Source organism: Giraffa tippelskirchi, chromosome Y, assembly GCF_054371585.1.
Source record: "Giraffa tippelskirchi isolate mGirTip1 chromosome Y, T2T-mGirTip1v1.2.pri, whole genome shotgun sequence".
Lineage (NCBI taxonomy): Eukaryota > Metazoa > Chordata > Mammalia > Artiodactyla > Giraffidae > Giraffa > Giraffa tippelskirchi.
This window is the reverse complement of record NC_137290.1, coordinates 26,528,968-26,556,675: the sequence shown is the minus strand read 5'-3', so window position 1 is coordinate 26,556,675 and position 27,708 is coordinate 26,528,968. Positions and strand designations below refer to the sequence as shown.

Genomic DNA, 27,708 nt, shown 5'->3' with positions numbered 1-27,708 from the left:
AACTTGCAATTATATTCAAGGTGGTCTACTATAAAATAAATATCAAAATTTCAAGGATAATACAACTGTCATTGCTTTAGTTCAGATTTTAAGAGATTTAAATTTTATTTCAACTATGTCATAACTGTTTTAAGTCATTTTTGATTTTACTTATATTCTCTTTTTTTCTGATTCATCAAAGGTTGTTTCGATAACATTTCATTGAGACTATACTATCATTTATGTACTATACTATACTATAATCTCTTTCCTCATGTATATTTCATGTCACAAGGCAAAGTTAAAAGACTTTCTTGGTGTGTTCACACATATTTCATTCACAAGTCTCTGAAATGTGTAAGATGTGAATATGTTCTATATACAATGAGTAAATAATCTTGATATAGAAAGATTACCCTGTGTTACCTGTGTGAGCCCAGTGTAGCTATAAGGGTTCATACAAGAGGGAGGGGTAGAGTATTTATAGTTAGAACAGCAGGTGGAATGACAAAGAAAAAAGAAAAAAAAAGAAGAATTGAGACTTGCATACACAGATTTAAAAGTAATAGATATATCCTGAACTTAAAGATGGAGGAAGGGAGTGAAGAGCCAAAGAATGAGGCACACTTTAAAGCTGAAAAAGGTAAATGATTCCTCAGAGCCTCCAGTAAGGAATGTAACTCTGCTAATTCTTTGATTTGCAGATATTCAGATACTGAGTGAAGTAACTCAAGCAGAGAAAGGCAAATACCATGTGATATTGCTTATTTGTGAGATTAAAGAAAAAAAGATGCACAAGTGAACTTACCTACAAAATAGAAATAGAGTCACAGTAGTAGAAAACAAACTTATGGTTACCAAGGTGGATAAGGGGATCAGTGATAAATTGAAATGTTTGGACTGACATATGCACACTACTATATATAAAACATAGCAAGAACCTAATGTATAGCACAGGGAACTCTACTTAGTACTCTGCAATGAACTGTATGGCAATAGAATTTAAAAAGATTGGATATACATATACACATATGTGTATTAACTACTTTACTGTACATCTGAAAGTAACACAACAGTGTAAATCAACTATACTGAAATAAAAATCAAATTATACATTTGTTTAATTATACATTATACATTATACAGAGTGAAGTAAGCTAGAAAGAAAAACAACAATACAGTATACTAATGCATATATATGGAATTTGAAAGATGGTAACGATAAACCTATATGCGAGACAGAATAAGAGACACAGATGCATGGAACAATTTTATGGACTCTGAGGGAGAAGGTGAGGGTGGGACGTTCTGGGAGAATAGCATTGAAACGTGTATATTATCATATGTGAAACAGAACACCATTCCATGTTCGATGCATGAGACAAGGGCTCAGGGCCGGGGCAATGGGATGACCCAGAGGGATGGGATGGGGAGGGAGGTGGGTGGGGGGTCCAGGAAGGGGAACCCATGTAAACCCATGGCTGATTCATGTCAATGTATGGCAAAAGCTACTACAATATTGTAAAGTAATTAGCCCCCAACTAAAATAAATAAATTTATAAAAAAAATCAAACAAAAATAATGACATTCAGATCTTTAAGATAATTTGGATTTTTTTGACAAGTAACTTTATGGTCAAAATAATTTCATGGCTAGAAAAGTTCCATATAGTCAAGGCTATATAGTCTTTCCAGTAGTCATGTATGGATATGAGAACTGGACAATAAATAAGGCAGAACAATGAAGAATTGATGCTTCTGATCTGTGGTGCTGGAGAAGACTCTTGAGAGTCCCTTAGCATGTAAGGAGACCAAACCTAAAGGAATCAGTCAATCCTAAAGAAATCAATCCTTAATACTCACTGGAAGAACTGATGCTGAAGATGAAGCTCCAATACTTTGACCACCTGAAGTGAAGAGTTGACTCATTGGAAAAGACCCTAATGCTGATAAAGATTGAGGGTAGAAGGAGAAAAAGGGTGGTAGAGGATGAGATGGTTGGATGGTGTCACTGATCAGTGGACATGAACTTGGACAAATTGTATTGAAAAAGGTGAAGGACAGAGGAGCCTGGTATGTACAGTCCATGGGGTTTCAAAGAGTCAGACACAACTGAACAACAACAAGTTTTTGGTAATTTGTTACAGTTGTCACAGAAAATGAATACAGATTTTTACTTCTGAATGGGCTTTGGGAAGAAACTAGAAGAATTTTGAAGAGTGTGTAGAAGAAACACACTGTCTTTGAGAACGTCTAAATGTTGGATAAATATGTCCTCTAAAAGTGGTATTGGTGAAGAATAGAAAATTATGAGCACATTTTTGTAGATTGTAGAAAACTAGAGATGGTAGGGTGACTGTTTCCTGTGATAGAAAGTTTAGCAGGATGGTAACTTACTTTTAAATGGAGAATAGTAGGAAGTAGTAGGAAGTAAACTTGCATATTTAGCTGAGGATATTTCCAAGGAAAGTTTTGAAGATGTAGACTGTTTTCTCCCTGCTGTTCATTAAATATGAGAAGTTAGAAAAAAGATTGAGAAACAAAAAAATAAAACAATACCCAAAATGGAATCAGAACATGATAGCTTTGGAAATTCTCAACCTATTCATATGGCAAATAGTGCTAAATTTGGAGATTCAATCTCAGGAAAACATTCTTTTGAGAGAAAACTGAGGCATTGTTGGGCCTTTCTTAAGACAGTAGAATATTCAGTCAGATATAGTGCTCTTTGAAGAGATAAAATATGTGATTTGGGGTCTTCCTCAGGCACTTCATTGGTATCTCAGAATAGACATGGGATGATTTAGAAAAGATGCAGTTTTCTAATATAATATGTCCTCAGGAAATGCATAGGAGACTACAGGAGTCTTCATAATGGTGTATCTGTATAAATAGCTTTGACTGAAAGTAGCTGAAAGAATGAAATTAAGGAATATTATTTGACTCCAAGATGCCTATAGGTGGGAATAGGCTGATAAAACTATGTAGTTACAGACAAGTGCTGGCAGAAGCCAAAATTATGGATAAAGAGGATACACAGGTACAGAAGGCAGAGCCTTGAAAAATGGAATATCATTCCCAGGCTTAAAAATCCTAACGCAATTGCCCTTCTGGATCTTGGCATTTCTTTGAATTGGTGAATTCTTGTTTTCTCTCTTTTTTTTTTCTTTAGAACAGGAGTGTCTATAGCTGTTCCTGTTCCTACATTGTAACCTGGAAGCAGATAATTTATTTTCTGGGCTTCCTAGCTGGCTCAGTGGTAAGGAATTCTGCCAATCCAGGAGTTGCAGGAGATGTTGGTTTGATCTCTGGGTCAGGAAAATCCCCTGGGAGAGAAATAGGAACCTACTCTAGTATTCTTGCCCGGGATATCCAATGGACAGAGGAACCTGAAGGGCCACAGTCCCTGTGGTCAGAGAAGAGCCAGACAAAACTTGGTGACTAAATAACAACAAAAAATTCCAGTTTGGCAGTTCCATAGAACTACTAAAGAAGAATTTTGTTCCATGATGGGTCAAGTTCTCACTAAATTATCGGTCACTAAATTATCGGTCAATTTGATTATGAGTTTTAAAACTTTCGAGATGAGATTTTTACTTAGAATTGATTCTTTAATTGGTTGAGACTTTTATGTAAGTTGGGATGGAGTCAATTTTTTCCACATATAGGATAATGTGAATACTTGTGGATCAGAGGGTGTACAGTAGTAAACAGAATAATATCCCTCAATGTGCAAGTCCTTGGATGTTGCAGTTGTGATTAAATTCATAATGAGAAGATTATTCTGAATATCTGGATGGACTCAAAATCATCACCTGGGTTTGATAAAAGAGGAAGTAAGGAAGATCACTCAGAGTAGATAGGATCATGGAAGCAGAATGTAAAGAAAGAGATTGAGATGTAAACATTCTAGATTTAAAGTACACAGATGACTCCTCGAAACTGAAAGAGGCAAGGAAACAAATTATTTCTTAGACTTTCCAGAGAATTCAACTCTAATGACACCTTGATTTCAGTACTTTTGATCTTCAGAACTTTACAGTAATAAATTTGAGTTTTCTAGGAATATCAGACTGTGTTACTACTCCATTCAGGTATGACCTAAATCAAATCCCTTATGAGTATACAGTGGAAGTGACAAATAGATTTAAGGGACTAGGTCTGATAGACAGAGTGCTTGATGAACTATGGACAGAGGTTCGTGACATTGTACAGGAGACAGTGATCAAAACAATCCTCATGCAAAAGAAATGCAAAAGAGCAAAATGGCTGTCTGAGGAGGCCTTACAGATAGCTGGGAAGAGAAGAGAAGTGAAAAGCAAAAGAGAAAAGGAAAGATATTCCCACCTGAATGCAGAGTTCCAAAGAATAGCAAGGAGAGATAAGAAAGCCTTCCTCAGCGATCAGTGCAAAGAAATAGAGGAAAACAACAGATTGGGAAAGACTAGAGATCTCTTCAAGAAAATTAGAGATACCAAAGGAATATTTCATGCAAAGATAGGCTTGATAAAGGACAGAAATGGTATGCACCTAACAGAAGCAGAAGATATTAAGAAGAGGTGGCAAGAATATACAGAAAAACTGTACAAAAAAGATCTTCATGACCCATATAATCACGATGTTGTGATCACTCACCTAGAGCCAGACATCCTGGAATGTGAAGTCAAGTGGGCCTTAGAAAGCATCACTACGAACAAAGCTAGTGTAGATGATGGAATTCCAGTGGAGCTATTTCAAATCCTGAAAGATGATGCTGTGAAAGTGCTGCACTCGATATGCCAGCAAATTTGGAAAACTCAGCAGTGGCCATGGGACTGGAAAAGGTCAGTTTTTGTTCCAATCCCCAAAAAAGGCAATGCCAAAGAATGCTCAAAAGACCGCAGAATTGCACTCATCTCACATGCTAGTAAAGTAATGCTCAAAATTCTCCAAGCCAGGCTTCAGCGATACATGAACCGTGAACTTCCAGATGTTCAAGCTGGTTTTAGAAAAGGCAGAGGAACCAGAGATCAAATTGCCAATATCCGCTGGATCATCAAAAAAGCAAGAGAGTTCCAGAAAAACAACTATTTCTGCTTTATTGACTATGCCAAAACCTTTGACTGTGTGGACCACAATAAACTGTGGAAAATTCTGAAAGGGATGGGAATATCAGACCATCTGACCTGTCTCCTGAGAAACCTGTATGCAGGCCAGGAAGCAACAGTCAAAACTGGACATGGAACAACAGACTGGTTCCAAATAGGAAAAGGAGTTCGTCAAGGTTGTATATTGTCACCCTGCTTATTCAACTTATATGCAGAGTACATCATGAGAAACGCTGGGCTGGAAGAAACACAAGCTGAAATCAAGATTGCCGGGAGAAATATCAATCACCTCAGATATGCAGATGACACCAACCTTATGGGAGAAAGTGAAGAACTAAAGAGCCTCTTGATGAAAGTGAAAAAGGAGAGTGAAAAAGTTGGCTTAAACTCAATGTTCAGAAAACTAAGATCATGGCATCTGTTGTCATCACTTCATGGGAAATAGATGGGGAAACAGTGGAAACAGTGTCAGACTTTATTTTTGGGGGGTCCAAAATCACTGCTGATGGTGATTGCAGCCATGAAATTCAAAGACGCTTACTCCTTGGAAGGAAGGTTATGGCCAACCTAAATAGCATATTTAAAAGCAGAAACAATTCTTTGCCAACAAAGGTCCGTCTAGTCAAGGCTATGGTTTTTCTAGTGATCATATATGGATGTGAGAGTTAGGAGGTGAAGAAAGCTGAGCACCGAAGAATTGATGCTTTTGAACTGTGGTGTTGGAGAAGACTCTTGAGAGTCCCTTGGGCTGCAAGGAGATCCAATCAATCCATCCTAAAGGAGATCAATCCTGGGTGTTCATTGGAAGGACTGATGTTGAAGCTGAAACTCCAATACTTTGGCCAGCTCATGCAAAGAGTTGACTCATTGGAAAAGACCCTAATGCTGGGTAGGATTGGGGGCAGGAGGAGAACGGGACGTCAGAGGATGAGATGGTTGGATGGCATCACTGACTCAATGGACATGGGTTTGGGTAGACTCCGGGTGTTGGTGACGGACAGAGAGGCCTGGCATGGGGTCGCAAAGAGTCGGACACGACTGAGCGACTGAACTGAACTGAACTGAGAAACCTTATGTGGGTTTAGAAGCAATGATTAGAAACCTGTATGGAACAACTGACTCCTTCAGGATTCAAGAGTACAACAATGCTGTTTACTGTCACCCTGTTTATTTAACTTTTTCATGGAGCACATCATGTAAAATAATGGGCTGGGTGAGTTATAACATGGAATTAAGTTTGACAGGAGAAACATCAACAACCTCAGTTATGTGAATGCTACCACTCTAGTGGCAGAAAGTAAAGAGGGACTAAAAAGCTTCTTGATGAGGGTGAAGGAAGAGAGAGAAAAAGCTGGCTTAAAACTCAATATTGAAAAAAAAAAGACACTAAGATCATGGCATCTAGCTTCATTACTTCCTGACAAATAAAAACAGAGAAAGTGAAAGCAGTGACAGACTTCCTCTTCATGGCCTCTAAAATCACTGTGAATGGTGGCTGAAGCCATGAAATTAGAAGATGATTGTTTCTAAGCAGGAAAGCTATAAAAAAACTAGACAGTATGTTAAAAATCAAAAACATCACTTTGTCAACAAAGGTCCCTATAGTCAAGGCTATGGTCTTTCCAGTATTTTTGTATGGATGTGAGAGCTGGACAATAAGGCAGAACACTGAAGAACTGATAATTTTGAACTGTGGTGTTGGAGAAGATTTCTGAGAGTTCCTTGGGAAACAAGGAGATCAAACCAGTCTATCTTAAGGGAAATCAACCCTGAACACTCTTTGGAAGGACTGATGCTCAAACTGAAGCTTCAAGACTTTGGCCACCTGATGCACCACCTCATTGGTAAAGACTCTGATATTGGGAACGATTGAAGACAGAAGGAGAAGCAGGCGACAGAGGATGAGATGGATGGATGGCATCACCGAATCAATGGATATGTCTTGGGCAAACTCTGGGAGATGGAGAGGGACAGGGAGGCCTGGCATGGTGCAGTCCATGGGGTTTCAACAGTCGGACGCAAATTGGAGACTTAATAACAACAACAAAGCCAATGTATTTGTGGTAATTTGTTACGATGTCCATAGAAAATGCATACAAACACCTTTAACAAAATTGAAACAGCTAAGAATATAGTATGATTTTGAACTTTAATGAAGCTCATGCTTTATATAAAGCTTTTATATAGTGTATAAATGTCAGTAGTTTAAATATTACTCCCGTTTTCATGTACTGTTTTCTTTTTTTAAAAAGTCATGTTTTAAATATTTAAAGAAATTTGATTACCTTTTAATTGAAATATTGTTGCTTTACATATTGTGCTGGTTTCTTCTGTACAGAATATTAATCAGTCAAAAGTGAAGTGAAGTGAAGTGAATTCGTTCAGTCGTGTCTGACTCTTTGCGACCCCATGGACAGTAGCCTGCCAGGCTTCTCTGTCCATGGGATTTTCCAGGCAAGAGTACTGGAGTAGGTTGCTACTTCCTTCTCCAGGGAATCTTCCTGACCCAGGGATGGAACCTGGGTCTCCTGCATTGTAGGCAGACGCTTTATTGTCTGAGCCACCAGGGAAGTCCATAAATCAGTCATGTATACACTTCCCTCTGTAGTCTCCCTCCCATCCCCATCCTACCTCTTTAGGTCATCACAGAGCATTGAGCTGAGCTCCCAGTGCTATGACAGCAGCTTCCCACTAGCTATCTATTATATACATAGAAGTTTATATATGTCAGTGCTACTGTCGCAATTCAATGCACCGTCTCCTTCCTCTACTGGATTCATAAGTACTTTCTTTATATCAATGTTCCAGCCCTACAACTAGGTTCATCGGTACCGTTTTTCTAGAGTCCATGTTTTATGTGTTCCTATATGATATTTCTTTTTCTCTTTCTGGCTTACTTCACTTTGTATAAAAGGCTCTAGATTCATCCAGTTCAATCCAACTGACTCACATTTGTTCCTTTTTATAGCTGAGTAGTATTTCATTGTATATATAGCCATTCATCTGTTGGTGAACATCTAGATTGCCTCCATGTCCTTGCATAAATAGTGCTGCAATGAACATTAGGGTACACACGTCTTTTTCCATTATGGATTTCTTGGGGTATATGCCCAGAATTATGATTTCTGGAATGGACTATTATCCTCCATAATATTGTATGTAAAAATAGGAATCATTTGGATTAAAAATTCTGTTTTAATAATAATAAAGAGCAGGGACAATTGTTTGATATCGTCTGTAACTGCCCTTAACAGCATAAGTACCAGTGATTATGTTTATGTTTAGCCATGTTAATAGAATTTAGAAGAGATGTATTAGTGAAAGTTTTATGATTTGTAAATTTTTTCTTCCTTTAGTTTTTGCCTTCCTATTTATACAGGGTGCATTTGGAAAGTAGGAATAATGTTTTACTGTGTTGTTTTATGTAAAAAAAAACATATTTTTCTGTTAGCTTCTCTATGTATGTCAAAGCAATAAAACTGAAATGTTCAAACTTTTATTTATTTTTTAAAAATTTTTAACAAGCGTATAAGAGGCAAAATATTTTCCCATTACCTGAGGCTGATAAATGACTTAAATATATTTTTGCATTTGCATTCTAATGTTTCTATGTTCATGCATTGAATGACTAAATTTGCCCATAGATTTGGACATACTGCATAGTATCCATTTTCAGTTTGACTATCATTCACATTTTTGTTCTTATATAAAAAGAAATATCTGATGTTTAATGTTTCTAAGATAGTTTTTTTCTTCATAGTAGTGTATATATTACCAAGTTGGTTACTATAATTATTTTATATATTTTTGGAAGCAAAAATTTTAAAAATGTGGTATGCAAAGATAATAGCTATGATTTGGAAAAACAAATAATCTAGCAATATAGCTAGCCACTTTTTAAAATATCTATGTCTTTGGGAGGGGGGGAAGTTACTAGTATTGCTCTTATTTGTAAACTTTAGGTATTTACTACTTTTAATCCAGAGTAAATTTCAGAAAAATATTTCAGGTTAGTGAATTATTTAATGTATACCTTGATTAGGTATTTATATTTCTAATTTTGCATTCATACTTCTAACATTTAGGTTTAAGCTGTCTTCTTGATGAAAACAGAATTGAAGATTTGTCTCTGCTTTACCAACTGTTTAGTAGGGTAGAATGTGGAATTCAAGTTCTTCTCCAACATTGGATTGATTATATAAAGGTATTAATTTAGAGAAGATATCATTAAATCAATTTAGATTACTTAATGCATTATTTTGATCCTTTAATAATATATAAAATATTTCTGTTTAAAATTTTCTATTTTCTCATTTAAGAACTGTTTATTAACTTGAAATTAATGAAGTGTCTATATTACAACCCTTTATTTAACTAATTTGTCCAATATATGTCCTCCAGCTTTTCTGTCCAAGTAGTACTTGTTTTCTTGGGTGAGAAGAGTGGGGACATCATTTGTGTGAGTTTTTTTTTTTTTCACCTCTCATTGCTACATTAGCAATAGCAATTTGTAATTGATAGGCACTGTCAAAGACAAATTATGCCAAACCACATGGTCTTTTGTTTCTGAATTTCCTCACTTAACCTAATCTTTCTTGAATGAATTAGTTCCCTGATGGTTCAGATGGTAAAATATAATAACAATAATCAATCTGCCTTCGGTATGGAGGGGTAGGTTTGATCCCTGGGTTGGGAAGATCTCCTGGAGAAGGGAATGGCAACCCACTGCAGTATTCTTGCCTGGAGAAGTCTATGAAGAGAAACTATAGTCCATGGGATCAGAAAGAGTCAGACACAACTGAGAGAGTGATACTTTCATTCTTTTTAATGGTTGAGAAATACTCCGCTAAGTGTGTCAGCCACATTTTGTTTCCCCATTAGTCAGTAGCTCCACACTTGGATTTTTTTCTACCTGTTCTTTTGGATATTGTTAATAATTCTGGAGTAAAACTGAGAAACTGAATTTTGTCATATTCTACATAGTGGAATTCCTAGATCATTGTGTAGTTTAGCATTCATTAAACTATTTTCCAAAGTGCTGAACCTTATTTTATTGCCACCAGTCCTGTGGTTCCTGTTACACTGTTTATTGAAAGAGGTTAAGATTTAGTGGTGTTAACTTTTGCCCTAAATCTTCAGTTAAGTTTGTTGGTAAAGCTATCCATGTGGTTCTGTGCTTTCTGTGTGGAGGGTTTTTTTTTTTAATAAGTGATTCAGTCTTTTTATCTAAGTATTTTATTATGGTAGTGGGTGTGCTTCTTCAAATGGGTCTTTTTTACCTGGGTTGTCTAGTTACTGTTGTAAAATTTCTCATTATTTTGACTAGCATGTTCTTACTATCTCCAAACCTAGCCCCTGGTAACAACCATCCTATTTTTTTTCCTACGAGTTAAATTAGATTCCATATGTAAGTGATACCCAAAAGGAGTTGTCTTTATGTATCTGACTGTATCGCTTAGCTTAATATATCCTTCAGGTGTATCAATTTTGTTGCAAGTGGCAATATTTACTTCTTTTTAAGATGAAATGATGTTATTATCTTTATATGTAACACATTTATAAATCATGCATTGGTAAACATGTAGGTGTTTTAATACCTTGGCTATTAATGAATAATATTTAATTAATATAAGTGTGTATATTTCTTTAATAACCATTTATTTCCGTTGGGTGTATATACACAGTAGTGGCATTGCTGGATCACATGATAATCCTGTTTTTAATTCTTGGGGAATCTCCATAATGTTTTCCATTTGTGCAGCTTTACCACTTTACATTCCTGGAAAGTACTCAAGGGATCTTGCTTCTCTTCTTCCTCAACAGCACTTGTCTCACTCTCTCACTTTTTTTTTTTTTTTTGATGACAGCCATTCTAAGAGGTTTAAGAGGATATACATCATTGTGGCTTTGATTTGCATTTCCCTGATGATGATATTGATGGTATTGTCATTTTTCTGTTGCCATTGATCATATGAAGAAATGTCCCTATGTTCTTTTCCCATTTTTTTAAACTGGCTGTTTTTCTATTGAATTATATATTTCTTATATAATTTTGAATATTAATCCCCCATATATGACTTGCAAGTATTTTCTCTGATTCTGTAGTGTGCCTTTTCATTTTTGACTGTTTCTTTTGTTGTGCAGGAACTTTTTGGTTTGATACTATTGCCTGTGATATAAGTATCATATCCCCCATTTATTGCTAAGACCAATTTTATATAACATTTTCTTCTTGGACTTTATGTTTTCATGACTTCTGTAAGTTTATTGTGTATTTTTGGGTTTATCTCTGTTCAGTTCAGTCTCTCAGTCATGTCCGACTCTTTGCAATGTCATGAATCACAGCAGGCCAGGCCTCCCTGTCCATCACCAACTCCTGGCGTCTACACAAACCCGTGTCCATCGAGTCAGTAATGCCATCCAGCCATCTCATTCTCTGTCTACCCCTTCTCCTCCTGCTTCAAATCCTTCCCAGCATTTGGGTCTTTTCCAATGAGTCAACTCTTCACATGAAGTGGCCAAATATTGGAGTTTCAGCTTCAACATCAGCCCTTCCAATGAACACCCAGGACTGATCTCCTTTAGGATGGATTGATTGGATCTTCTTGCAGTCCAAGGGACTCTCAAGAGTCTTCTCCAACACTACAGTTCAAAAGCATCAATTCTTTGGCTCTCAGCTTTCTTCACCAATCAACTCTCACATCCATACATGACTACTGGAAAAATCATAGCCTTCACTAGACGGACCTTTGTTGGCAAAGTAATGTCTCTGCTTTTAAATATGCCATCAGGTTGGTCATAACTTTCCTTCTAAGTAGTAAGCGTCTTTGAATTTCATGGCTGCAATAACCATCTGCAGTGATTTTGGAGCACAAAAAAATAAAATCTGACACTGTTTCCACTGTTTCCCCATCTATTTCCCATGAAGTGATGAGACCATATACCATGATCTTACTTTTCTGAATGTTAAGCTTTAAGCCAACTTTTTCACCCTCCTCTTTCACTTTATCAAGAGGCTCTTTAGTTCTTCTTCACTTTCTGCCATAATGGTGGTGTTATCTGCATATTTGAGGTTATTATTATTTCTCCCGGCAATCTTGATTCCAGCTGTGTTTCTTCCAGCCCAGCATTTCCCAAGATGCACTCTCCATATAAGTTAAATAAGCAGGGTGACAATATACAGCCTCAATGTACTCCTTTTCCTATTTGGAACCAGCCTGTTGTTCCATGTCTACTTCTACCTGTTGCTTCCAGACCTGCACACAGGTTTCTCAAGAGACAGGTCAGGTGGTCTGGCATTCCCATCCCTTTCAGAATTTTCCACAGTTTACTGTGATCCACACAGTCAAAGGCTTTGGCATAGTCAATAAAGCAGAAATAGAGGTTTTTCTTGTACTCTCTTGCCTTTTCGATGATCCAGCAGTTGTTGGCAATTTGATCTCTGGTTCTTCTGCCTTTTCTAAAACCAGCTTGAACATCTGGAAGTTCACGGTTCACGTATTGCTGAAGCCTGGCTTGGAGAATTTTGAGCATTTCTTTACTAGCGTGTGAGATGAGTGCAGTTGTGCGGTCGTTTGAGCATTCTTTGGCATTGCCTTTCTTTGGATTGGAATGAAAACTGACTTTTCCAGTCCCGTGGTCACTGCTGAGTTTTTCAGATTTGCTGGCATATTGATTGCAGCACTTTCACAGCATCATCTTTCAGGATTTGAAATAGCTCCACTGGAATTCCATCACCTACACTAGCTTTGTTCATAGTGATTATTCCAAAGGCCCACTTGGCTTCACATTCCAGGATGTCTGGCTCTATGTGAGTGATCACACCATCATGATTATCTGGGTCGTGAAGACCTTTTTTGTACAGTTCTTCTGTGTATTCTTTCCACCTCTTCTTAATATCTTCTGCTTCTTTTAGGTACATATGATTTTTGTCCTTTGTCAAGCCCATCTTTGCATGATGGGTATATCATATATACCCATATATATATATCTTGGTATCTCTAATTTTCTTGAAGAGATCTCTAGTCTTTCCCATTCTGTTATTTTCCTCTATTTCTTTGCATTGATCGTTGAGGAAGGCTTTCTTATCTCTCCTTGCTATTCTTTGGAACTCTGCATTCAGATGGGAATATCTTTCCTTTTCTCCTTTGCTTTCCACTTCTCTTCTTTTCACAGCTATTTGTAAGGCCTCCTCAGACAGCCATTTTGATTTTTTTCATTTCTTTTCCATGGAGATGATATTGATCCTTGTCTCCTGTGCAATTCCACAAACCTCTGTTCATAGTTCATCAGGCACTCTGTCTATCAGATCTAGTCCCTTAAATCTATTTGTCACTTCCACTGTATAATCATAAGGGATTTGATTTGGGACATACCTGAATGGTCTAGTGGTTTTCCTTACTTTCTTCAGTTTAAGTCTGAATTTGGCAATAAGGGGTTCATGATATGAGTCACAGTCCACCCCTGGTCTTGTTTTTGCTGACTGTATAGAGCTTCTCCATCTTTGGCTGCAAAGAATATAATCAATCTGATATGGGTGTTGACCATCTGATGATGTTCATGTGTAGAGTCTTTTCTTGTGTTATTGGAAGAGGGTGTTTGCTATGACCAATGCGTTCTCTTGGCAAAACTCTGTTAGCCTTTGCCCTGCTTCATTCTGTACTCCAAGGTCAGTTTTCCTGTTACATCAGGTATTTCCTGACTTCCTACTTTTGCATTCCAGCCCCCTATAATGAAAAGGACATCTTTTTGGGGTGTTAGCTCTAAAAGGTCTTGTAAATCTTCATAGAACCATTCAAGTTCAGCTTCTTCAGCATTACTGGTCGGGTCATAGACTTGGATTACCGTGATATTGAATGGTTTGCCTTGGAAACTTACAGAGACCATTCTGTCGTTTTCGAGATTGCATCCAAGTACTGCATTTCGGACTCTTATTGACCATGATCACTACTCCATTTCTTCTAAGGGATTCCTGCCCACAGTAGTAGATATAATGGTCATCTGAGTTAAATTCACCCATTCCAGTCCATCTTAATTCACTGATTCCTAGAATGTTGGCATTCACTCTTGCCATCTCCAGTTTGACCACTTCCAATTTGTCTTGATTCGTGGATCTAACATTACAGGTTCTTATGCAATATTGCTCTTTACAGCAGTGAACTTTGCTTCTATCACCAGTGGGTTTACTTATATACTCTTAATTCTGTCCCATTGATTTATGTGTGTTTTTATTCCAGTGTTACACTGGTTTGGTTAAATCATCTTTGTAATACACTTTGAAATCAGGACGTGCAATGCCTTCATTTTTGCTCTTTCTTAGGATTGTGTGGGCTTTCAAGATCTTTGTCACTCCATATGAAATTAAAATTGGTGTTTCTGTTTCTGTGATAATGCCATTGAAATTTCATTAAGGAGTCTATTGAATCTATATATGGTGGATAGTGTTAGCATGTTAATTATAAATTTTTCCAACCCATGACACAAAATATCTTTCCAGTTATTCTGGTCTTCAGTTTCTTTTATCAGTGTTATCATTTCCAGTGTGTAAATGTTCACCTCCTAGCTTAAATATATTTCAAGGTATTTATTCTTGTTGCTATTGTAAGCATAATTGTTTTCCTTATTTATTTTTTCAGATAATTCATTGTGTTTAGAAATTCAGGTGATTTTTTATGTTGATTTTGTATCCCACAGCTTTTCCTGCTTTCTTTTTTTTTTAACTTTTTGACTTCATTTCAAACAATTTGTCTTGAACTCACTGATTATTTCCTCTGCTTGACTGACTCTACTTGAAGCTCCCTAATGAATTTTTCACATCAGATATTGTATGCATAAGTTTCAGGCATTATATTTGACTTTTTAAAATCATTTCTGTATGTATGTTGAATTTCTCATTCTGTTTATTCATGCTCATTGAACACTTTGGGAAGATTATTCTTAATTCTTTTACAATTGGTTCATAGTTCTACATATCTTTACAGTGGTTATTTTACCTTTATCAATTTTCTTTGGTGCTCTTGTGTGCCTCTGATTTCTTTTCATACTTTTATCTTTGCATGATGCCTGAATATTTGAAAACATGGTTATGTCTTTTTTAGTTTACACGTTTGTCAGGAGAGAACATCACCAGTCAGCCCAAGTTAGGTTTTTGGATAGAGTAGCTGACAGTGTCCACAGATCAGCAAGTTTTATTTCTTGGATCTTTTTTTTTTTTTTTTTTATAAATTTATTTATTTTACTTGGGGGCTAATTACTTTACAATATTGTAATAGTTTTTGCCATACATTGACAAGAATCAGCCATGGGTTTACATGTGTTCCCCTTCCCGAACCCCCCACCCACCTCCCTCCCCCTCCCATCCCTCTGGATCATCCCACTGCCCCGGCCCCGAGCCCTTGTCACATGCATCGAACATGGAATGGTGCTCTGTTTCACATATGACAATACACATGTCTCAATGCCATTCTCCCAGAACGTCCCACCCTCACCTTCTCCCTCAGAGTCCATAAAATTGTTCCATGCATCTGTGTCTCTCATTCTGTCCCGCATATAGGGTTATCGTTACCATCTTTCAGATTCCATATATATGCATTAGTATACTGTATTGTTGTTTTTCTTTCTGGCTTACTTCACTCTGTATAATGGGCTCCAGTTTCATCCATCTCAGTAGAACCGGTTCAAATGTATTTTTTTTAATGGCTGAGTAATATTCCATTGTGTATATGTACCACAGCTTCCTTATCCATTCATCTGCTGATGGACATCTAGGTTGCTTCCATGTCCTGGCTATTGTAAACAGTGCTGCGATGAACATTGGGGTACACGCGTCTCTTTCAATTCTGGTTTCCTCGGTGTATATGCCCAGCAGTGGGATTGCTGGGTCATATGGCAGTTCTATTCCCAGTTTTTTAAGGAATCTCCACACTGTTCTCCATAGTGGCTGTACTAGTTTGCATTCCCACCAACAGTGTAAGAGGGTTCCCTTTTCTCCACACCCTCTCCAGCATTTATTGCTTGTAGACTTTTGGATAGCAGCCATTCTGACTGGTGTGAAATGATACCTCATTGTGGTTTTGATTTGCATTTCTCTAATAATGAGTGATGTTGAGCTTGGATCTTTTATTAAGAAGAATCACTTACCACAACCTGAAGTCAACTGTGGGTATAGGATGTATGTGAAGAGAGCAGAACACAATGTGGGGTCCTTTTTAGGAAGGGCTTCTTGCTAAATTTTGTGGCTAGTTTGAACTGAATACTGACCTCTATGTATAAGAAGACCATTGGGAGTGATCTATAGTCAGATGGGCTTGCAATTGCCTTTGCTTGGATGAGGCCTCAAGGTGTGTTGCCTAACTGGGTAGTGGGTGCCTCTGCAGGCTGTGCCCTGAACTTAGGTGGGATCTGTTTCTGGGCCTAGACTGCTGAGTGTTTGGTAAGGAAGAGTTGCTGGTCTGATTCCCAAATTATGGGGTCAAATTAGTGTTGGTATTTGGGGTTTGTAATTGGATAAGGACATAGGCTGTACTGTATAGTCAGATTTCCTAGTTGTGGGGATGCTGCCAAATTTTTGCCTGGGAGTCTCGTGGCCTGGGTTCCCATGCCAAGCCTATAATGCTGGTTGGTGACCTGAACTGGAAGAACTGCTGACATGCTTCATGGTTAGGTGGAGCCCCAGCTATTTCCTATAGTTGACTGGAAGTGCTGACTGACTTCCTGACTAGGCAAGTTTGCTTGCATCAATGCAGTGCTACTGACATGATATTAACCGTGAGGTGACAGAAAGAGGTCTCTTCCTGGGTATGCCTTAGAGCATTGGGAATGCTTAATCTGTGTCCTTACATTTTTGTCCCCCCACCACCACTACCCCCGCCTCCCGCCCAGTGGAGAGGATATAGGCCAGGAAACACTCTCAATTGGTGCCTAATGGGCCTAAGGGAAAAGTGATGTATATTTTTGAATGTGGTTATGATAGCCCTGGGCTACGCATTTCAATATTACTGATATCACTCGTCAGTCAATTTTGTTTGTCAGTGACACATTTGGTTTCACCTCTTTCTTTCATTTTTCTATTCTCTGTATTTTCTGTGTTTCCTCTCTGGTCTTTACTATTTGTTTCATGTGCTAGTGTGTCTTTAGTTTTTTTTCTTTTCTAATGCTTATGCTGTGAAGTTAGATTTTTTATTTAAAATCCTCTACTGTACAACTATAAATTCCCCTTTTAGCCTCCTCTTGTGTCATGTTTTGTGTATTCATTTCCATTTGTGTCTTAAGTATTTTAAGAGTTCCTATGTGATATTTTTCTTTGAAACAAGAGTGTGTCTTGTTTACTTTTACATATTTGTGATTTTCTAGGTATTTTTTTTCTGAAAATCATTTCCATTTTCTTTCCATTTTGCTCAGATAATATACTTTGTATAATTTCAGTGTTTTGAAATTTACTAAGATTAGTTTTGTGACCTAAAATATAGTCCATCCTGATAATGTGTCAACTACATTAAAAAATTTTGTATTCTGATATTGTTTAGTGAAGTGTTTGCATATGTTATCTGGTCCCATCACTTCATGGGAAATAGATTGGGAAATAGTGGAAACAGTGTCAGACTTTATTTTGGGGGGCTCCAAAATCACTACTGATGGTGATTGCAGCCATGAAATTCAAAGACTCTTACTCCTTGGAAGGAAGGTTATGGCCAACCTAGATGGCATATTTAAAAGCAGAAACATTACTTTGCCAACAAAAGTCCATCTAGTCAAGGCTATGGTTTTTCCAGTGGTCATGTATGGATGTGAGATTTGGGTGGTGAAGAAAGCTGAGCTCCGCAGAATTGATGCTTTTGAACTGTGGTGTTGGAGAAGACTCTTGAGAGTCCCTTGGACTGCAAGAAGATCCAATCAATCCATCCTAAAGGAGATCAGTCCTGGGTGTTCATTGGAAGGGCTGATGTTGGAGCTGAAACTCCAATATTTGGCCAGGTCATGCAAAGAGTTGACTCATTGGAAAAGACCCTAATGCTGGGTAGGATTGGGGGCAGGAGGAAAACGGGACGAAAGAGGATGAGATGGTTGGATGGCATCACTGACTCAATGGACATGTGTTTGGGTGGACTCCGGGAGTTCGTGATGGACAGGGAGGCCTGGCGTGCTGCGGTCATGTGGTTGCGAAGAGTTGGAACATGACTGAGCTACTGAATGAACTGAACTGATACGTATTGTTTAATGCATAATCCTTAAGTCATATATGATAAAAGGAGTTAAAAGATCCAGATAAAGCATAGTCGCTTTTATATTTACTTATGTAAATATATTTACTAGTAGTTTGTTTTTTCCATATAAATTCAATTTGCATATTATATTTTTCCTTTTTAAACCCCTGTAACTCCTTTAGTATTTATTGTTGAGCACGTCTAGTAGTAAAGAACTCTCAGCTTTTGTTTGTCTGATTATTTCTTAATTTCCCTTTAATTTTGAAGAACTGTTTTTCTGGATATAGAATTGTGGATGTATTTTTTTTCTTTAACTTCTTAACTTCCATAGTTTCTAAGGTCTTTTGACATAATTGAGGATCCATTGTATGTGAATCATTTCTCCCCTGTTTTTGTATCTGTACTGTTGAGAGGGAAATGGTAGTTAATTAAGAAATTTAAAATGTCAGGATGCTCTCATTTTAATTTCGATGGATTTCTCTATTAACCTGCTTGTGCTTGTAAGCTTTTGACTGGATTCCAGTATTCCAAAAAGTTGAAACTGACAGTTTTTGATAGATTAGTCATTGCCTTAATGCCTGGAAATGGAATTTTACGGTTCTCTTTTTGCCGCTTTTGTTGAGCCTCTCACGTTTTCTCTTTTTCAGATGCTTTCTTCTAGTGTTTAATTTTTTGAATGCAATATGTTTATGGTTCTTTTTTGATTTATTATTTAGGAATTGTAGACTTCCATTTCTGATTCCCTAGTTTTTCTTTTGTTTTACTATTATCATATTGTCTTAAATGAAATAGTATTCCTTCATTATGTGTACACAATTAATAGTCATTTAGCACCGTTTATCAACATAATTTTTCATTTTGAACTTTTCCCTCATATTAACAATCAACTCACTTTTTTACTTGTAGGTTACTTTGCCTATTTATCCCTGATTTTTCCAACAGATATCATGATGGTCTTGGTCAGTTGTTTCTATTAGTATTCTCCACTTAGATACTCAGTTGTTTTACATTTATTTCTGTTGGTTTCAATTCCGGAGTACTTCACCTTTATCCAGCAATATCTTTTTATTTTGAGGCCTAATGTATAATTGATGTTCTGCGATTTCCTTGTAACTGAAGTTAAAGTCTCCATTAAGTTTATGATGATTTTACTAGCTATATAAAAGTAGTGACCTCGGATAATTTTATTTTTCAGAAATTTGGTAGCAACATAGTTGTTAATCCGGTGAAAGATAAGACAATGGTTCAAGAACTTCTGGATTTTAAAGACAAGATTGATTTTATTATTGAAAACTCCTTTCTGATGAATGAGAAGTTTATTGTTGCTATGAAAGAAGCTTTTGAGACATTTATTAACAAAAGACCTAACAAGCCAGCTGAACTTCTAGGTATGGTTTCCAGTTTCCAGTTTTGTGGAATATATGCTATTTTTTTTTCTGATTCATTTTTCAGTTACCTAACAAGAATGAGATCCAATCTCCTAATTTATTAGCATAATTTATTAGTAGAAGATTGATTATCAGTGATTGTAAACATGTATTTTTCTCAAAATCATTTTTCACAAAACATTATTTTCCTGTTGCTTAACTTACTCTCAGTGTTTCTTTTACAAAACAGATTGGGACATTGGTAGTGAAGAAGTGATTCTGTTGTATCATTTGGACATTGAATTATAAAAATATTAAAACCACTTAAAATAAATATTTTGTGTTTTATTTATCCTTTCATTCATATGTCCATCAACTCTTATTCATTTTCTGTTTTACAAAAGTCGGTGCATCTGCTATTGGGCAAAGTATGTCTGAAGAAAGGGGTTTTGTTTGTGCTTTATACTAGAAAATAAACTGCATTACTTAGTAAATTCTTCTTTTACATTTTAGCAAAATATGTGGATTCAAAACTTCGTACAGGTAACAAAGAATCTACAGATGAGGAACTAGAAGAGTTACTAAATAAAATAATAATTTTATTTAGGTTCATTTATGGTGAGTAATTTTTTTTAATATTTGATTTAACGTCTATTTTATTTTTTTATTTTTTTTCAAATAAATTTATTTATTTTAGTTGGGGGCTAATTACTTTACAATAGTGTAGTCGTTTTTGCCATACATTGACATGAATCAGCCATGGGTTTACGTGTGTTCCCCTAACTGGACCCACCTCCGACCTCCCTTTCCATCCCATCGCCCTGGACCATCCCATTGCCCCAGCCCTGAGCATTTGTCTCATGCATTGAACATGGAATGGTGTTCTGTTTCACACATGATAATATACATATTTCAAGCTATTCTCCCAGAACGTCCTACCCTCACCTTCTCCCTCAGAGTCCATAAGACTGTTCTATCCATCTGTGTCTCTTATTCTGTCTCGCATATAGGGTTATCATTACCATCTTTCAAATTCCATATATATGCATTAGTATACTGTTATGGTGTTTTTCTTTCTGGCTTATTTCACTCTGTCTTATGGGCTCCAGTTTCATCCATCTCAATAGAACTGCTTCAAATGTATTCTTTTTAATGGCTGAGTAATATTCCATTGTGTATATGTACCACAGCTTCCTTATCCATTCATCTGCTGATGGACATCTAGGTGGCTTCCATGACCTGGCTATTGTAAACAGTGCTGTGATGAACACTGGGGTACACGCGTCTCTTTCAATTCTGGTTTCCTCGGTGTGTATGCCCAGCAGTGGGATTGCTGGGTCATATGGCAGTTCTATTCCCAGTTTTTTAAGGAATCTCCACACTGTTCTCCATAGTGGCTGTACTAGTTCGCATTCCCACCAACAGTGTAAGAGGGTTCCCTTTTCTCCACACCCTCTCCAGCATTTATTGCTTGTAGACTTTTAGATAGCAGCCATTCTGACTGCTGTGAAATGGTACCTCATTGTGGTTTTGATTTGCATTTCTCTAATAATGAGTGATGTTGAGCAACTTTTCATGTGTTTGTTAGCCATCTGTATGTCTTCTTTGGAGAAATGTCTGTTTAGTCCTTTGGCGCATTTTTTGATTGGGTCGTTTATTTTTCTGGAATTGAGCTGCAGGAGTTGCTTGTATATTTTTGAGATTAATTGTTTGTCTGTTGCTTTGTTTGCTATTGTTTTCTCCCATTCTGAAAGCTGTCTTTTCACCTTGTTTATAGTTTCCTTTGTTGTGCAAAAGCTTTTAATTTTAATTAGGTCCCATTTGTTTATTTTTGCTTTTATTTCCAATATTCTGGGAGGTGGGTCATGGAGGATCCTGCTGTGATTTATGTCAGAGAGGGTTTTGCCTATGTTTTCCTCTAGGAGTTTTATAGTTTCTGGTCTTACATTTAGGTCTTTAATCCATTTTGAGTTTATTTTTGTGTATGGTGTTAGGACGTGTTCTAGTTTCATTCTTTTACAAGTGGCTGACCAGTTTTCCCAGTAGCAATTGTTAAAGAGGTTGTCTTTTCTCCATTGTATATTCTTGCCTCCTTTGTCGAAGATAAGGTGTCCATAGGTGCGTGGGTTTATCTCTGGGCTTTCTATTTTGTTCCATTGATCTATATTTCTATCTTTGTGCCAGTACCATACTGTCTTGATGACTGTGGCTTTGTAGTAGAGTCTGAAGTCAGGCAGGTTGATTCCTCCAGTTCCATTCTTCTTCCTCAAGATTGCTTTGGCTATTCGAGGTTTCTTAGATTTCCATACAAATTGTGAAATGATCTGTTCTAGTTCTGTGAAAAATACCATTGGTAGCTTGATAGGGATTGCATTGAATCTATAGATTGCTTTGGGTAGTATACTCATTTTCACTATGTTAATTCTTCCAATCCATGAACATGGTATATTTCTCCATCTGTTTCTGTCTGCTTTGATTTCTTTCATCAGTGTTTTATACTTTTCTATATACAAGTCTTTTGTTTCTTTAGGTAGATATATTCCTAAGTATTTTATTCTTTTCATTGTGATGGTGAATGGTATTGTTTCCTTAATTTCTCTTTCTGTTTTCCCATTATTGGAGTATAGGAATGCAAGGGATTTCTGTGTGTTAATTTTATATCCTGCAACTTTACTATATTCATTGATTAGCTCTAGTAATTTTCTGGTAGAATCTTTAGGGTTTTCTATGTAGAGGATCATGTCATCTGCAAACAGTGAGAGTTTTACTTCTTCTTTTCCTACCTGCATTCCTTTTATTTCTTTTTCTGCTCTGACTGCTGTGGCAAAAACTTCCAAAACTATGTTGAATAGTAGCGGTGAAAGTGGGCATCCTGCAGCTGAATTCCAGAAAAATAAACGACCCAATCAAAAAATGGGCCAAAGGACTAAACAGACATTTCTCCAAAGAAGACATACAGATGGCTAACAAACACATGAAAAGATGCTCAACATCACTCATTATTAGAGAAATGCAAATCAAAACCACAATGAGGTACCATTTCACAGCAGTCAGAATGGCTGCTATCCAAAAGTCTACAAGCAATAAATGCTGGAGAGGGTGTGGAGAAAAGGGAACCCTCTTACACTGTTGGTGGGAATGCAAACTAGTACAGCCACTATGGAGAACAGTGTGGAGATTCCTTAAAAAACTGGGAATAGAACTGCCATATGACCCAGCAATCCCACTGCTGGGCATACACACCGAGGAAACCAGAATTGAAAGAGACGCGTGTACCCCAGTGTTCATCACAGCACTGTTCACAATAGCCAGGTCATGGAAGCCACCTAGATGTCCATCAGCAGACGAATGGATAAGGAAACTGTGGTACATATACACAATGGAATATTACTCAGCCATTAAAAAATACATTTGAATCGGTTCTATTGAGATGAATGAAACTGGAGCCCATAAGACAGAGTGAAATAAGCCAGAAAGAAAAACACCAATACAGTATACTAATGCATATATATGGAATTTGAAAGATGGTAACGATAACCCTATATGAGAGACAGAATAAGAGACACAGATGGATAGAACAGTCTTATGGACTCTGAGGGAGAAGGTGAAGGTGGGACGTTCTGGGAGAATAGCATTGAAACATGTATATTATCATGTGTGAAACAGAACACCATTCCATGTTCAATGCATGAGACAAATGCTTAGGGCTGGGGCAATGGGATGGCCCAGAGTGATGGGATGGGGAGGGAGGTGGGAGGGGGGTCCAGGAAGGGGAACACATGTAAACCCATGGCTGATTCATGTCAATGTATGGCAAAAACCACTACAATATTGTAAAGTAATTAGCCCCCATCTAAAATAAATAAGTTTATTTTAAAAAAAAGAAAAAGAAAGGTAAATAATTTTAAATTTAAAAAAATGGAAAATAAAGCATATGGCTCTTATTATGTTGAATGATGTTCCTTCTGTGCCTACTTTCTGGATGGTATTTATCATAAAAGGATGTTGAGTTTTGTCAAAGACTTTCTCTGCATTTGTTAAGAAAATCATATGGTTTTTATCTTCCAATTTTTCATATGGTGTATCATGTTGATTGATTTGCAAATACTGAAGAATCCTTGCACCTGTGGTATAAAGCCCACTTAGTCATGATGTATGATCTTTTTAATATGTTGTTGGATTCTGTTTGCTAGAATTTTGTTAAGGATTTTTGCTTCTATGTTCATCATTGATATCAGCCTGTTGTTTTCTTTTTTACGGCATCTTTGTCTGGTTTTGGTTATTAGGGTGATGGTGGCCTCATAGAATGAGTTTGGCAGTTTACCTTCCTCTGCAAATTTCTGGAGGAGTTTGAGTAGGATAAATGTTTGCTGTTCTCTAAATTTTGGTAGAATTCAGCTGTGAAGCAGTCTGATCCTGGCCTTTTGTTTGCTGGAAGATTCAGTGACTGAACTGAACTGAACTGTGTTGTCTTTCCCGTGTTCCTTTGGGTAAATACACAATTTTCATATTTCCTTCTAAAGGGAAGGTTTTAAATATCTCACTAGTACACAAAGATACCCTGACCCCACACTAGAGAGGAGTGATTCAAAGTCAGAAGTGACTCCAGAAGGTGGAAATTGCCTCCAAACTCTATCTTCCTAGGACCCTCAGCAGCACTGACATGAACATTGTGGTACACGTGTCTTTTTAAGTTATTTTTCCCTTAGGATGTATGCCCAATAGTGGGAATCATTGGCTATATGGTAGTTTTATTCCTAGCTTTTTCCCTCAATACTGTTTTCCATTGTGGCTGTTATCAATTTGCATTCCCACCAGCAGTGCAAGATGGTCCACTTTTCTCCACATCCTTTCCAGCATTTTTGTTTGTAGATATTTTGATGACGGCATTCTGACTGGTGTGATGTGATGCCTTATTTTAGTTTTGATTTGTCTTTCTCTAACAATTGATGCTGGGCACCTTGTTATGTGTTTATTAGCCATCTGAACCTAGCATCTTTTGTCTTCCTTCAGGAGAGCACCGAGAAAAACTTACAAGTACATACATTTTTCTAGAAAGAGAGTCCACAGCTGCTCATTTCCCCTGGCATAGAGCCAGTGTTCAACATTTGTGTGCTGGATTGAATTGAGGCCAAGTTGGAGGTGGGGCAGTGGGTCTCAGAGGGATAACGATGGATCTCTGTTTATCCAGAAGAGCACCCTGTGAGGAATGACCCCCCTGTACTAACAGTTGCAGTCTCAGCCATGGTGATTCAGAGAACACAGGTAGAGGTTGAAGAGCAGGCCAGGAAAATTTCATGATGGCTAGATAACCTGTGACCATTTCGTACCATCACAGTATGAAGAGGCAAAACGATATGACACTGAAAGATGAACTGCTCAGTTCAGTAGGTCCAAATATGCTACTGGAGGAAAGTGCATAAATAGCTCAGGAAAGAATGAACAGGCTGAGGCAAAGCAAAAACAGTGCCCAGTCATGGATGTGACTGGTGATGGAAGTAAGTCTGATGCTGTAAAGAACAATATTGCATAGGGACCTGGAATGTTGGGTCCATGAATCATGGTAAATTAGAAGTGGTCAAACAAGATGACAAACATGAACGTTGACATTTTAGAAATCTGTAAACTAAAATGGACCAAAATGGGTGAATTTAATTCAGATGACCATTACATGAAATGTTGCAGAAACCAGTAATCCAGAAACCAAGCACCACACTCGGAAAGTTGGGGAACTCAGGTTTATTATGCCCATGGGCCCAGAGGAGTTAACACTCCAAGCTCTGAGTCCTAAGCAAAGGGGTTACAGAGCTTTTACAGACAGATTATAGTGGATAACACTAGCTGCTAATAGGCTGGTTTAGACTGAAGGGTTTTGTGCATGCAGTAACAGCAGTCATGATGGGGAGGGTGATGCCTGACTCCTTACATGGATAGGCATGATTAAGCAGGTTTGAGGGGTCTGGGCAATTGCAAACAGCAGGACAAGGGTGAGTAAGATAAGCTCCAGTTCCTGGTATTGTGAATTCCCACTTTCTGAGATTATGTGACCAACGTGATCCAGACTTTGCAAGGAGCAAGCTGAGTTACAGAGACAGAAGAAGCAGGTTATGTAAAATTTTATCTTTTCCTCTTCATTCCCCACTCTTGACACTTCTATCACTCATTGTAGAAAGCATCATCTCATGTTTTGGCAGGATATTCAGAGCTCCCCATCATTTAGGGGGCTATATTGAGCTATTACCATTTGTAACTTTATGGATTCAGTCCAAGAGGTTATCAACTCGGTAACTGCATTGAGAATACAAGGGCCAAACAAGAGCACCACAAAGAACATGAAGGGATGACTGGTTAAAGGGGAAAGCCATGATGCCCAGCTCCAGATATTGTTCCAGTTACCTTAGGAATTAGCTAGTTTCTCCCTCCTTTTAATGATTTGTTCCCTTGGCTGTTGGTCCATGTCCCTGACTGTTTCTGATTGGATTACATAAAAGCAGCATTCTTCATTCAAGAAGAGGCAGAGTCCTCCCTTTTCAGCTGTCAGTAGGTCTGGCCTTCTCCTATTCTGTAAAACCACCACAGCCAGTGAGTCTAGTTCGTCTTGTCATGAAAAGTACAGCAATAATATTGATTAGGGATAGAGGCCAGGGTTGACAAAGAAAATCCATCAATATTTCGATAGCCAGATCCTTAAGCTTCTACCATGCTTGACCAACCAGCTCCCAGAGTGTGGCTAGAGCAAGGCTGAAGAAGCCTCAGGCTTTTGCCTTGCATTGACTAGTCAGCATCCACAGTGACTAGAGCAGGGCTAAACATCCATCGTGGATGAAGGCCATTGTCTATGGAACTGGACTTTGAGGGGGGTTTGGGGGTCCCAAACTGCTTTCCAGGTGTCCTTATCACAGGAGTCAGTGCCTTCTTGAATGTGGTGTGGTGGATCCGAGGGATGACACCTATAACTTAAACAGCAGTTAAAGTTGTTTAAAGTTTAAGTTGTTTAAGGTTGTTTAAAGTTAAACAACCCCTGTCCTGGGGTTTCCAGGACAACCATGTGAGGGCCTGTGCAAACTGGCTAAAGTTGTTCCTTTTTTCAGTCTGTAATCCATACCTCATCTCCTGGCTGATAGGGCTGAACCCAATTGTCCATGGGAATGGGTGTCCTTTCTGAGGTTTCTCAGGTGATATGGTGGACCTGGAAGTATCAGGACATCTCCAGATCAGCTAGTTGGTGGTGGTCTCCTGTGAGGTTTTTTATCACTAAGGGGGATATCCCATATTATATCTCATATGGAGAATAGCCTGAGGACCCCAGGGTGCATTTACTCGGGGTGATAAGTGTCCACAGAATAAGGTAGATTGTTCTAGCATTGTCTGGGCATTGGCCGGGGGAAGTTCTTGTCGTATTCTACTTAGAGAAACAAACTTAATGCAAAAGTTAAAGATACAAATTTATTTATTTTAGTTGGGGGCCAATCACTTCACAACATTGCAATAGTTTTTGCCATACATTGACATGAATCAGCCATGGGTTTACATGTGTTCCCCCTCCTGGACCCCCCACCCACCTCCCTCCCCATCCCATCCTTCTAAAAAAAAAAAAAAAAACATAAAATATGTTATTGCATATTTTTGATAGTAATGTGGGAAGGTATAGGTGGGAGGCGTAATCTATGGAAGTTAGGGAAGGCTTTCTGGAGGAAGCAGCAGATAAGGATGAATAGGCATTGGAAACAGAAAGTGAAGGGTGCAGAAGAAAGAGGAAATGAATCAGATCAAGGTACAGAGTGCACACTGTGGCTTGAAGAGGGAAGAGAAGAAAGGCTGTGACAGAACAATGGCTGAGGGGAAGAGCAAGGGATGTTACTGGAAATGGAGCTGGGGAGGAAGGCCTGACCAGGCCTCACAGGCCTTTGAAGGCCATGTTAAAGATTTTAGTCCTTATCCTAAAGGCAATCGGAGATTAGTGAAGGGATTTAATTAGGATTGTTATTTAATTAGATAACACTCAGATTTATGGTTTAAAAAAGTCATTCCAGGACTTGCAGAGTGGTCCAGTGGTTAAGAATCTGCCCTCCGA

General features: G+C 37.8%; 1 protein-coding gene across 1 annotated transcript in view; it reads left to right on the top strand.

The window, feature by feature from the left end:
• LOC145537571 (cullin-4B-like) overlaps positions 1–20,260 on the top strand; it is a 43,988-nt gene extending 23,728 nt beyond the window's left edge. Inside the window, 3 exon segments of the mRNA XM_081568266.1 lie at positions 9,151–9,269; positions 19,463–19,655; positions 20,148–20,260. Coding sequence (XP_081424392.1) covers positions 9,151–9,269; positions 19,463–19,655; positions 20,148–20,260 — 425 coding nt within the window.
• Positions 20,261–27,708: the final 7,448 nt, after the last annotated feature.